Source organism: Pygocentrus nattereri, chromosome 2 (genome assembly GCF_015220715.1).
Source record: "Pygocentrus nattereri isolate fPygNat1 chromosome 2, fPygNat1.pri, whole genome shotgun sequence".
NCBI classification, from domain to species: domain Eukaryota; kingdom Metazoa; phylum Chordata; class Actinopteri; order Characiformes; family Serrasalmidae; genus Pygocentrus; species Pygocentrus nattereri.
The window spans coordinates 13,812,788-13,826,575 of NC_051212.1; the positions used below are offsets into that span (position 1 = coordinate 13,812,788).

The following is a 13,788-nucleotide window of genomic DNA, read 5'->3' on the forward strand; positions in this document are numbered from 1 at the left end:
CTGTAAATGTTCAGTTGTATAAGAAAAGGGATGTGTTTTCTTTTTTATATTAAACAGATATTAACTAGTACTATGTTTCTCACTCAGCTTCAAGCTGATCAACATGAAAGCTAAATAACCATTGAAACGTCTCTTTTTCTAAACAAAACAAAAGTCAAACTATTTTCACTTCTGACTTCAGTGTTTAGTAAATTCGGTGTACCTAAACTTTTGAACAAGATTGCATATATTTGAGTTTTTTTGGACCGGCACCGTCACTTGTCATTTATGAAAGGGAAGTGTGATGACCTGTTTGAGCTCATCTTCCCTTTGTTACTCAGTTCTTCAGCTCTGAGTAGACAGTATCAGCTTCCTCCCTGCTCTTCCCTACAGAGAGCAATGACACTGGATTAGCATCAACCAGGAACAGGCTGAAAGCATTTAATCTGTTACAGCACAGACGGTCAGGAACTACAGCAGAATTCAGATTATACTGTGTTTAGATTAGTGCTGTCAAAGTTAGCACACAGGCTAATCTTGATAACTGAAAACTGGTCACTCTGTGGAATTCGGGTCAGTTTCATGCTCAGGCTGATGTGAATGCAGAGAGAAAATAAAACTAATGTGAAAGTGATAAAAACTTTCTGATCAAGAATATTTACAGCTACAGTAAAATAGGTAACAATTAAACAATCAAATATGATCAATCACGATTACTTTAATCACCTGTCAGCACTAATTTAGACATTTTCTTTTGATCTTACCCCCACGCAGCTTGTTCTGAGTTTTCTTTGGCTTCTTCTTCTCTTTCAGATCAATTTGAGCATAAGTCACATCACCTGGTTCAGGTCCAGAATCTAAAAGAAAACAAAACCTACTTTTTTTCTTCAGTCTCAGTCAGCTTTCACAATCCTTAAACAAACTCCTCAAAATACAGTCGTTAATCTGGCCTCCTGTGTCTGTACTGTGTTGTTCTGTGTGCTCTTGTTCTGGTATTTGTCTCCTTTGGGGAACTCCTGAAGGGCCGTTCCATCACTGTATTTGCTGAAGTGGGTTTTTTAGACGACCGTTGGAGAGGTGAGGGACTGAGTCAAAGCTGTTTTAATGCTGCAGCAATAAAATTCTAAATATTTTAAAACTACAGTTTAATTTGCTGCATGCAAACTGACTTTAATTTAGCAAACTGTTCTATTTGTTGCACATGACGTCTAATATAACTGTACTGTATTCTGCTTCTTGCTGCAATAACCAAACAAATGTGTTTTGTTGTTTTTTTTAATCTGAATTTTAAGCCAAACGGAGCAGTTATTATGCTAAATCACTCAAAAAAGAGTTTGCATTACAAAGTTGTTTACCTTAGCTAACTCTAGCCTGTCTAGCTAAGGGTCAAGCTCTTTCCTTCTGGAAAATTCTGCTTCTCCACCTCCTCCACTCCTGTAAGTAGCCACTTGTGTAATTATGGTGCTACACACTAGTTGTGAGGTGAAGTTGGTGAGAACATGTTGTAGAAAGTAAAGAAACTAAAGGTCAGACTGCAGCACTTAAACAATCACATCCTGCAGTACTGAACTGCCACAGTCTAGTGTAACCATAGAGGTGGACGATACAGAGAAAATATAAGATCACGATACTTGAAGAAATTTTCATCATACACAATATGTAAGAATTTATATTTTCTGACATTTTAAATGTTGGAACAGGCAAAAAGAGCCAGTAGTGCCACATATGAAAAATATCATTAAAGTATACAAATGATTATTTAACATACTGTGTAGCACCAATCCTATTAAACAGGAAACTGTAATGAAACACGCAGGTCAGTCTTCTAGAAGTGCTGACGATGTCCACGACATGCTCAGGAAAGCAAACTGACATTTTTACCTAATTTATGACAAAAACAATAAATGTTGACATTCTCAGCTCTACTTAACCATTCAGTCATAGACTAGTCACCAACGAGTCACTAACTACAGTCCTTACAGTGATATTGTGGCAAATAAAATGTATATAATGACCACAAATGTAGTTTATCAGCCAGGGCTTGTTTGATGTAATGTGTGGTAGGTAATTCTTACCTTTGCTGTCCTGTTTAAGACTTTTCATTGCAATCTGGGAATACGTCACCTCATCTGATGGTGTCGCTGCATTAATTAGTATAGAAACCAGTTTAGACACTGAAGCCAATTTAAGTAGAAAACAGGTTTTATTAAAGCAGAAATGCAGTTATTTATGCAGCCCTGCTGATGATCCTGTATAAATAAAAATAATGTGTGGCCACGCCTTATTAACGTGTGGGAACGACATCCTAATGCATGGCCATTACTTATTAAGGTGTGGGAATGAGATGATTAAGTCAGGGGAAAGAGATCGTGTCTTACTAAGTTGTGGCCACGCATTAGAGTCTCGTTCCCATGCTTTACTAAGTCATGGCCTTGACTTAATTATGTAGTTCCTACGCCTTACTAAGTCATGGCCATGCGTTATTTTTATACAGGATGTCACCAGCGGGGCTCCACAGTTATTACCTTTTCCTCTGGATTTCTTTTTCTTGGTTTTAACTTGAGCATAAGTTAGATCTCCGGAGCCGGCAGCAGAATCATCTAGAACAGTCAGAGTCACTGTTTAGAGGCGCTGCTGTGTTTTACATGGTCAGAGTTCACTTTTAAGCATAGAAAATAAAATGAATGTTATCCACGTTCACCATATCAACACTGTTATAAATGTGAGGACTGCCCATTAAAGGTACGGATCACTGGAATAAAATCTAAATTCCCCCCTTATCCTATTCATAGTTCATCAAGTTTGATGTCAAAGAGGAGTCTGTGTCTGAAGCAGTTGAGCTTTAGAGGTAGTTTAAAAGAAGGACCACCCAAAAGATTTTGAGTAACATAGACTTCCATTAGTTTGTAGTAACATGGTCCTAAAAGCGCCGGTGCAAAACTCAAGAAGCCAATCCTTCTAGTGAAAACACATAAGCAAAAAAAAAACAAACAAAAAAAACAAATATATATATAATAATAATAATAATAATAATAATAATAATAATAATAATAATAATAATAATAATAATAATAATAATTAAAAAAAAAAAAAAAATATATATATATATATATATATATATATATATATATATATATATATATATATATATATATATATATATATATATATATATATATAAAAAAAACAAAACACTTTCTGATCAAGCTTATTTATAACTATAACAAAATGGGAGGAAATTGACCAATCATGACAAAAATCCATCCATCCATCCATTTTCTAAGCCGCTTCTCCGTCAGGGTCGCGGGGGGTGCTGGAGCCTATCCCAGCAGTCTTCGGGCGGAAGGCAGGATACACCCTGGACAGGTCGCCAGTCCATCGCAGGGCAGACAGACAGACACAGACAGTCACTCACACCTAGGGGCAATTTAGCACGTCCAATTGGCCTGACTGCATGTCTTTGGACTGTGGGAGGAAACCGGAGAACCCGGAGGAAACCCACGCAGACACGGGGAGAACATGCAAACTCCACACAGAGAGGACCCTGGCCGCCCGGCCGGGGAATGGAACCCAGGCCCTCCTCGCTGTGAGGCGACAGCGCTACCCACCACGCCACCGTGCCGCCCATGACAAAAATGATCAATTAAAATAATTTACCACCTGACATCACTGATTTAGATATTTTCTCTTGATCTTACCCTCAAGCAGCTTGTCCTGAGTTTTCTTTGGCTTCTTCTTGTCTTTCAGATCAATTTGAGCATAAGTCACATCACCAGGTTCAGGTCCAGAATCTAAAATAAAAACAATATCTACTTTTTTCTCCAGCCTCATTCTGATTTCACAGTCCTTAGACTGACTACTCAAAATATAGTCTTTAATCTGGCCTCCTGTTTCTACACCGTGTTAAACACGCTCTTAAACACGGTCCTGGTGTTCGCCATTTCTCCTTGGGGGAATTCCTGTAGGGGTGGTCCATCACTGTATTTACTCAAGTGAGGTTTTTAGATGAATGCTTGGAAAAGTGAGGGATTGAGTCAAAGCTGTTTTTATGATGGAGCAATATTTTAAAACTACAACATTTAATTTGCTACATGCAGAAAAAAAGGTTTATGTAATAAACACTGTAAAACTGACCCATCTGCAGCTGTGTGGATCCTGGACTCTGACTCTGGTCTGGTGTCTGATTGGTGTTCTGCTGATCTCCTGTAGAAGACAGAGATTCTACATCTTCAGCTTTAGTGGTTCAGTGATAAAATTTTAAAACATCCGCTTTTCACTTTTGGCAGTTTTTGAAACATGAACATTAAAGACGCACAAGTTACTTCACTTTCCTCTTAATATCATCAGCAGCTACTGCAATGCACAGAAATGATTAGTTTGCACAAAGTGAACATACAAAGTAGTTTTCAAACCTTTCTTCTTCTTGTAGCACCAAAACAGACCCAGTATGATGATGAGGATCAGGACTAAACTCAGTACCACTGACACGGCTAATATTACACTTATAGAACCTAAAGACAGAAAAATACACAAGTTTGTATTTAAAGAGTTTGTTTACTGTAGTGCTGCAGAAAGAATCAAATAATCTGAAATGGTTTTCTCACCTCTGACTGAGATCCAGCTCTGTGGAGACTCTCCTCTCTCTGGGTGTTTACAGTGGTAGAGACCTTCATCTGACTTTGAGACAGTACGGATGGTCATCTCTCCTGTAGTCTGAGTCTGGAGGAGTGATCCATTCTTATAGAACTCAGCTGTGAGGTTTGAGGGCTTTGGGTCACGATATAAACAGCGCAGAGTCAGAGGATCTCCCTCAGTCACAGGATGGACAGGACTGTCCAGAATCACAGAACCATCTGCAGGACAGAGTAAGAACAACACTGAAGAAAGAATCTGTAGAGAATACAGGAACTATAACTCAGAGATCTCTGTACTGACAGATCTAAATATGTAAATGTGGGATTGATACAAATTCTTTATGTATTTTCACACAGTAAAATGTTCAGTAGAAAAAGGTTTTCAGGAGTTTAGTCCTGGAGTAATTTCCTCTTTTACTGGTACTACTCTGTCATTTTACTTCCATCCGGATGGCCTTTAAACTGAAAAAAGTTTGCTCAAAGGTTGCTTTAAATTTACTTGATTCAAATGTGAACATCCACATTATTATAATACATTACATCAATATATTTAATATGTATAAGTACTTAGGCTGATGTAATGTATTTCATTTGTGTGAAAACAATGTCCAACTCATCAATGGCCTCATTCAATATTCAAGTTTGGTTTATATTCATATGTATTTAGAATAGAGGGCATTCAAAAACCCAGTTAAATTCATTCACTAGAGCAGCATGCTTCTACGTATTGAAGTATAAGTGTAAATAGAAGTGCACAGGGGGCAACAGGGGAAGGAGACACACACAAGAGGGGTATTGCACATACTAGACAAATACACCAGACAACAAGTAACAATAAATAAAAAAGTGTCACCAAACATCCAGATGACTGTCAGAGAAGAATGAGATAGAGGGCAGTAGCTGCACTGACATTACACTGTGTAGTTAAGTGTAGTACTATGTAGAGAAATACAGGAGATCAATGTAAGAGATCAAAAGAGGGGAAATACAAACAGTAAACTATTGAACACTACAGTGTAAAGCTGCAATATATACACACTTTCCCAGAACAGTTATATTTATGAGATACATCTTATAGAATTTTCTAGATAAACCGTGATACAAAATGTCCCTGTGCTGTGGGAAAAGGTGCAAGATGCAATATATTCAATATAAATATAAATAGGGAGTACAGGGCCAATCAGTGTTAGCTGACGGGTGATGCACACTGTGCTGCTTTGAAAGTTCTTGCCAGAGGGAAGTCAGAAGAAAATAACATCAGCTGGGAGAGACGCATCCAAGATGAGAGACTGAGCCCTTGCTCAGCCTGGGAATGCATGAATGTCCTGACGTTGTGTGAGATCAACGCCTGTGGTTTTGGAAAAAGTTCTGACAGTTCTTTGATCATTTTAGTCCTCTATTTAGTCTCCTAGTGTGCGTATCCATATTAAACACTTCCTGAATCGGGAAACAGTGGATACTCAATCATTTGTTGATCCTGGGTGGTAGAACTTTCTACACTAGCAGCACGTTGGCAGGAGGAGAAAGAAAATCCAGAAAATCAGTGAAGCGAGATCCCACAGGCTGATTAAAGGGCCGATTACAATGGCAGCTGATAAAACATTGTGTATAGTCCGGGGTTGGGCACTTCAATCAGATTTGGTGTTCTGGGTGCGTCTGCCTGTTACTAAGTGACAGCAGCGTCATAACTGTCAGTAAGTTGTGCCAAATATTGTTTCGATATGTAGAGGCAGAAAGTTCTGTGATTTTCATTAACTAGCAAGTGTGGTGCTACCAGAAATAAACTAAACTATACTGTGATCTGTTTATTTATGGTCACACTAAGTTTGATCATACAGTTCTGGGTACTCAGTGACTACAGTCATTACTGAAGGACCGCCTTCCTTTTGATCTGACTGGTCAGCACAGAAAATACACCTGTGACACAGACTAGCTGGCTGCTTTGAGTTTAGCACCTGGAGTGCTCTGTACAAAAGACAGCCATACTTAACACAGACAGCAGAGCATCAAAACAGCGTGCACAATGGTTTTACCTCAATCTGAAAAAAAATGTGTCCAGTGTAATCCCCCCAAGGCTGCCGTACGCTGGACACGCCAGGAGACAGTAACCACAGACAGTGACACCACTCAGCATCTTTCTATTACCGTACCATATTAAACCCAGACCACAAATCCACAGTAAGTGGCTTGAACTTTACAGTGGGAAAGATGTGGCTGTAAAGTCTTTAAGATAAACAGACAAATGTGTTGATTTGTTGAACCTTTTAGCTGGAAAACAGCAAGTGTGTGAAACTTTATTTAACTGATTCCAAACCTAAACGATGTTGAAAGTTTTACTCTAACAAATCTATATGAGCTGCGCTTTGCTACATCTGCTCCCCAGGCAGTGCCGAGCTTCTGGTAGAGTGTGCTGTAGTCTTTAACCAGCTTTAGTGGTCTTTCTCTGCTTCCTTCATTGGACTAAAAAGATAAACTCTGACCAAAACAAAAGATGCTGGCTCTTCACTGCCCTCTAGTGGAGAACAGAGTTCAGATCTCTCATGGTTCTTATAAAACATGAATAATGATGAAGAAATGCTTGTTTGCATATTGAAAATCTTTATTTACTATTTGACTTTTAAGCCTATTGAATATTTTTAATACCCCATTAACTCTCGGGTTTTTTTGACAATATGACCACATGTGACACAAACATTGAGGTTTGTACAAAAGTGATGTTGATGAAATGATACAGACTCACTGGTCACTGTGATGTTGACAGGATTGCTGCTCTCTCCAGATTCAGACTCACACCCATACACTCCAGTGTGGGATGTGCTGAGGGAGCTGATGTTGCATGTAGATCCTGTAACTGATCCCAGGCCTGATGAACAATCTGACACCTTCTCACTGTGTGTGTATCGTCTCACTCTCCATCCAGTAGAGTCACTCTGACCCTCACAGCTCAGTGAGAGAGAGCCAGCACTAAAATGTTGGGCTCTACTGGGACTGACTGTCAGAGAGACTGAACGAGTCGTACCTGTAAAATACAGACTTTAGCATCAATATATACACAAAACAAACTGCCAAAAATACATAAATAAATAAATTACTAGCACAAATGCATCAAATGTCTCTGCAGTAACCAAATCTGATATTTCTGTGTACTTTAATGTAACAAGTCATAACTTTATTACAAGGTAATTTTGGACCATTTCTATTGGTTCATTCATCTAACTAACATGTTTAACACACGGTAAATGATTCATTAAGCCTTATGAGTCCATTAAACAGCAGATTAACCTCACAGTTTCCATGTAAATGAGTCCTAATGGAACTTAAAGGGCTAGAGAGACACAACAAACTAACAGGCTAACAAATTTTCAGTCTTTCAGTTCAGTTCTTTATAGGGATCTTCTCATCCCTACAGCACAGTCTGATCATTTCATTCCTGCAGTGTTTCAGCCTCACACATAATGTACAGTGACTCCAGTGGGTGGAGCATAATGACATTAATAACCTCAGTTATGTTACTTTGTTTGGTTGATTTTCTAAGTGAAAATAAGTGAAAACATCCTCTACAGAGGACACATAAATATGGCATATGTCCTGAAATCTTAGTGCACCGATTCTATTTATCTGCTGAATTTAAACTGTTAGAGGAAATAAAATTAAAAAACAAAATATAAAATTTGCCTTTTTTCTTTTACACAAGCCACATTTTTTGTGCTCTAAATGTGCAGAACTTTGTTCTCTGTAGAGGATGTTAACTTATTGTTAACTTTCATCATCAAAGCATAAATTGCATTTGACTGTCTCTCTCTCTCTGTCTCTCTCTCTCTCTCTCTCTCTCTCTCTCTCTATGTACAGAACTGTGCAAACCTTAGGCCCCTGAATTATAAAATATATTTGAAATGCTATTTAATTGGGCAGTAAGCATTTATTTACTTAGAAAAGCCTCATAACAAGAACCAATAATGTTAATACAATAAGAAGTCATTTTATGTCTGATTGTGTTTTTATTTAACCATTTCCAAACTTCTCCAAACAAACCTACGCGCTGGCTGGAGGACGTAAGGGAAACCGTTGTGTATAATGCACCAAATACTTTTTTAAAACAAAGATTTCTTGTAATGAATTAATGTTTATTTGTATTTATTCTAATGTTACATGATGTTTTATAAGCAAAAACACAGCTACTGCCCAAATGAATGTAATGTTTTAAATAGGTTGCTTTAGGTGCATAAAACTTTGGGACAGTATTAAATAAAGAGGGTAAGGCAGGTGTAAACCTCACAACACACGGGTAACAGAGTTTCAGAGATGAGCCAAAATAAAAAGATACGGTTTCTTTCTGAGCAATTTATTTTTCAATTATCTAACTTCTCTAATTATCTAGTTATTTAAATTGTTCTTGTTTGGTTTTTTGCAAACAGCTGAAACGTATTTTTTTCTAATAAACCTAATTTGTAAAGGGGCTGAATAATAATAATCATTTTGATTGTGATTGTACATGCAGGCTGTTCATATTTCATATTTACCACTATATCACTGTCAACATTACATTAAAACATGTGTAGCTTCACTGGTGGTTTAGGACAGAACATTAAACTGTTGTAATTCTGACCGCTGGTTCACGTCACCACCACTGTAAAGACATAATAAGTGATTAAGTTTTTCTCTAATGCATCATTCCCCATCAAAACATTCTGACTCTGTTCACATCTGAATGACTAAATTACGCCAGAATCAGAATAATATAAAAATATATAGTATAATTCTCCTTTTAGGCAGCGAGTCAGTCAAACCAAAACTAGCCATGTGACACTTTATACATTCCTGTTCACACAGCAGGCTTGATCTGAAGTTCCCACACAGCCTTAATAAAACTTTTAAATGTTAAAGCTGAACTGATCATGAAGCTCTGTATATTAAACCTCTGCTGTCTGCATCCAGGTTATAGTCCATGTTTAGCACCAGATCAGTAGCAGAAAGTTTTCTACTCACCAGTGACGTTTATCCAGAGAGCATCACTGTAGTGAGTGTAGTAGACTGGGGTTCCTCTCCCAGCTCTGCACCAGTACTGTCCTCCATCAGAGACACTGACCGAGCTGATGGTGTAGGAGTGTGTTTCAGTCTTGGTCTCATTCTCAGGGCTCTGTGTGTGTTTGGACCAGTAAAACCTCCATCCAGCAGACTGATCCAGCTTACAGGACAGAACCACTGGATTTCCTATCAGTGCAGCTCCTTTATGGCTTGATGTGAGTTCAGGTTTAGGTTTTTCTGCTGTTGGAGATGAAGCACACAGTTCAGACTAAACTCCCACCCTAAACACTCAATTTATCCACCAAACAAATCAGTTTGTTGTCACAAATCCACTTTTCCCAGAGTTCAGTTAAAGATTGAAACCCCATGCTAAAGTAACACACAGAAAGCTTTAAGAACAGAAAAATGTCCAAACCTCTGACAGAAGCCACTAAACACACCTTACATATAAAAATACAGACAGTCCTGAAGGGGAAGACGACAAAAAAGAGAGTTGCTGAAGTTTCATCCACAGTTTTTTCTACTTCTGAGGTGCACTAGACAGGTAAGGTATGATAAAGAACTGGCTAACACGTTTAACCAGCAGCAGCAGCTGTTTTTTCCCTTACCCATCAGGAATCAAGGGAAATAGTTTTCACCAGGTCTCTGAAAGGTGAGGGGAAAAACAGCCACGCCCTGCTGATCAAAGCTGGTCTATAGTGCTGATTGTAGCCACAGTTGTAGCTCACAGTGATTTCTTTCACTTAGTCCTCAAAAGAGAAAGAGGAAAAAACGCGGCTCCCCTGCTGGCCAAAGATAGCATAGCATGCTAAGTGTTAGCTAATATTTTATTATACTGTTCTGAGTTTTTAGGTTTTTGAGATTGTAGAAAAACATTTGGCTGTTTTTGGTTTGTGTGATGGACCTGCGACCTGTCCAGGGCGTATCCTGCCTTCCACCCGATGACAGCAGGTAAAGGCTCCAGATACCAGGGTGTTTGGCAGGTGGTCAGTCGTTCAGGAGGAAGATTCAATATGAAGTTTAAAATATTCAGATGCACCTCTGAGGCTTGTTGACCTGTTTCATCGACTCGTCTTCAACTCCTCATGTACTGTCGCTCTTCACAACCACACATGCTGCGTTTTAGCGATGCACACTAGACAAGTGGTCACACTAGAGATGCAGGCAGAAATAAATAGTCCTATACTCTCTCAGAGCGGTACGACACTGTCACTGGGGCAGGACCCTTTTTCTCACTGTGGTGGGACCCTCAGGGGTACATCTCAGGAGCTTAGTCAGGGAACATAACTGAACCATAATCCACTGAAATGATATTTTCTAAGTTGTCCTGACTCCACACTCCCCGCCTCGCCTGCAGGCTTTTTATTTCAGTGTTCTGTTTTAAAACATCGGTTTATAAAACGGTCCAAATGAGGTTTTCTGAGGTTTGTCTCCCCTTGATAAATCCAGTCTTATCCGTACTTATTAGTGAGGAGAGAACAGACTCCAGTCTAATGGATCGCGCTTTACTGATTATGTTTTATCTCAGAATTAATGAAATTGGCTGATAATTAGAGCAGTCAGTAGCATGTTTATGTGGTTTTAGAATCAGTGTAATGAGGGCTGTATTGATGTGTTGGGGTGTAACTGCTTTCTGATAAATCTCAGAAATTGGAGGTGAGGAGGGAGTCACGTGACGCAGTCTGAGAAATGGCCGCTTAGGGGGAGACCTCCGTGCACCATTGCAACTTTTGCTCTGAATTTCGACATTACGGCTCTCAGATTACATTTATCTCCTCTCTGAGTGAGTCAAGCAGCTATTCGACCTACAGTTGCTGGATAAAATGGCATCTAAACGCGTCAGTCCACCTAAAACCAGGCAACGTGATAACGCTAAAGATGGCGCGGGCGACCGAGAAGAGATTGCTAGCATACACGAGCTTCTCAATATAGTGGAGCTGCAGGAAACATCCCGCCGCAACAATCTGCGATTTCAGGGTTTTCCAGAGCATTGCGAAGGGAGAGGCCCAGCAGAATTCCTGTGGGATGTGATTCCTGAGATGCTCGGCTTGGAGTTCCCGTCTGGGCTCGTGGTGGAGCGATGTCACCGCTTGGCAGCCGCTCGTATGGGGAGCAACAGGCCGGAGAGAATTCCCATCACCCGGTTCCTTAACTGGGAGGACAAGGAGTCAGTAACCAACGCGGCGAGGGAAAAGGGTGAAATCCGCTGGAATGGCAACCTCATCAGGACCTTCCAGGACTATTCAAAAGAAACGGTGTCTTTGCGGCAAAGTGTTGAGAATGCAAGAGGCCGCAGGAAAGCTTTCAAACTGAAATACCCGGCGGTTCTCTGTATCGCTACGGGGGGCGGAGGAGAGCGGCGTTTTGAGAGTGCTCGCACCGCGCTGAGCTTCATTTCAGCCCTACAGCCGGTGGCCGAGCCCCCACCTGATGGCGCATTGTACCGCGGGAGTCCTGGACTTGATGTAGGCCAGATTGGCCGTTAAACATGGCTTAGCAACAGAGAACTTGAAGGTAATGTAAATATTGTTACGGACAGGTTTTATGTGCGTTACTGCTTAAGAGCGCCGCTCTTAACCACCCACTTCATTGTTTATACATAGTTTACGTGAATTTTGGTCTTTTGTAAATGTAAACCGCTTTTCTAGATACTTTGCGCATGTGCAGAAGTGAGTTACTGATTGAACGGTTGTTATGGATCCCGCTCTGTTGGTTGTCTGGACAATATTAATCACTAAGCTCCTTTGCTCGCTTACATTAATAATGTGCTTGTCGATGCTCTCAGGTTACAATGAGACCCACGTCCTGTCACGTCGTTTAGGGAGCCGTTTAGTCGAGTTACAGAGACTGTTTAAAGTTCGCTGTTGTGATGGTGACCCTGCCCTTCTCGCTGCCACAGGCTTGCAGATCACGGACCTAGTTGGTGTGTTTTCGGGGCGCCAGGAGAGTGGAAGCCCATTTGTTTTATTTACATCATCTTGTTTTGTTTTTTCAGTTTGGTTGGTTGTTTTTCTGTTTTTACCCCAGTCATTGCTACTCCTTTTATTAGTGCCAGTGTATCTATTCATTCAAAGGATAAATACGATCTTGGGGATTTGGTCATTTTACATACTGAGCTAAATTTGGAAGATGATGGACAGGTGGTCACCATACTGCTGTAATGTCAAATTTAATGTCAGCTAAATTAGGAAATACAGAGTTTGAGCAGAACCACATGGAACGTGAAAGGGTTAAATCACAATATTACAAGACGAAAAGTAATGTCTTTCTTGAAATCAAGAAATTGTGATGTGGTCTTTTTGCAAGAAACACATCTCACAGACAAGGAGTGTAAGAGGCTTTGTAGAGACTGGGTGGGCAATGTTCTTTCTTGTGAAGGTTCAACCAAGAGCCGGGGGGGGGGGTGGCAATTCTCATCAATAAACATTTACAATTTCAATGTAAAAAAGAATTTAAAGATAGAAAGGGTAGAATTTTAATTGTTCAGGCAGAAATCCAGGACAAGCATTAATATTATATATTAATATCTAAGCACCTAATTTGGATGAGCCATTTTTTTTGGAGACCTAGAGTGCAGTATAAATAGAATGGGTAATCACCCAGTCATTCTAGGGGGGGATTTCAATCAGGTCTTGGACGTAGTGCTCGATCGGAGTAGACCATCCACTTCCCAACCCCGGAGATCAAAGCAGGTTCTTGAAAATCTATGCGAAGCTTTAGGTTTGGTGGATATATGGCGCACTTTGAGTCCTACATTAAGGGACTACACATTTTTTTTCCTCCCCACTTCAAACCTTTTCAAGAATTGATTTCTTCCTCATATCCAAAACATTAATGCCTGCAATTTTATCTTGTAAAATTGGGAATATAATAATCTCAGATCATGCCTGCGTGACACTTTATATGCAACCATTCACCCAAACAGTAAAATCTCATCGGTGGAGGCTAAACTGAAGTCTGCTGATGGATGAAACATTTAGAACAGCACTTAATGCTGAGATTAAGATGTATTCAGAAACTAACCTGCCTACGGCATCAACTGCGGCTGTGGCTTGGGAAGCACTTAAGGCCTTTTTGAGGGGACACATAATCCAACACTGTGCTTACAAAAAAAGAATAGAACTGCAAGACAGTTGGAATTAGAGCAGAG

General features: G+C 39.8%; 2 protein-coding genes across 5 annotated transcripts in view; one reads left to right on the top strand and one right to left on the bottom strand.

The window, feature by feature from the left end:
- The window catches only part of LOC108416657 (Fc receptor-like protein 5), a 110,864-nt gene that overhangs the window by 2,799 nt on the left and 94,277 nt on the right, over window positions 1-13,788 (bottom strand). For 2 of the 4 annotated variants that reach the window (XM_037547393.1, XM_037547383.1), the window contains 10 exons: window positions 9,600-9,878; window positions 7,354-7,632; window positions 4,584-4,832; window positions 4,392-4,490; window positions 4,114-4,182; window positions 3,678-3,770; window positions 2,505-2,579; window positions 2,055-2,120; window positions 744-836; window positions 289-366 (listed from right to left, as the gene is read on the bottom strand). In XM_037547393.1, the coding sequence (XP_037403290.1) occupies window positions 317-366; window positions 744-836; window positions 2,055-2,120; window positions 2,505-2,579; window positions 3,678-3,770; window positions 4,114-4,182; window positions 4,392-4,490; window positions 4,584-4,832; window positions 7,354-7,632; window positions 9,600-9,878 (1,352 nt within the window). In that variant the 3' untranslated portion in view covers window positions 289-316. Of the gene's footprint in view, window positions 1-288; window positions 367-743; window positions 837-1,792; window positions 1,861-2,054; window positions 2,121-2,504; window positions 2,580-3,677; window positions 3,771-4,113; window positions 4,183-4,391; window positions 4,491-4,583; window positions 4,833-7,353; window positions 7,633-9,599; window positions 9,879-13,788 lie in introns of those variants that run through there. The other 2 variants (XM_037547395.1, XM_037547386.1) reach the window with 2 other exon arrangements.
- LOC119266023 overlaps window positions 11,316-13,788 on the top strand; it is a 67,434-nt gene continuing 64,961 nt past the window's right edge. The window contains exon 1 of the mRNA XM_037547502.1: window positions 11,316-12,152. Coding sequence (XP_037403399.1) covers window positions 11,462-12,124 — 663 coding nt within the window. The 5' untranslated portion in view covers window positions 11,316-11,461 and the 3' untranslated portion in view covers window positions 12,125-12,152. The remainder of the gene's footprint in view (window positions 12,153-13,788) is intronic.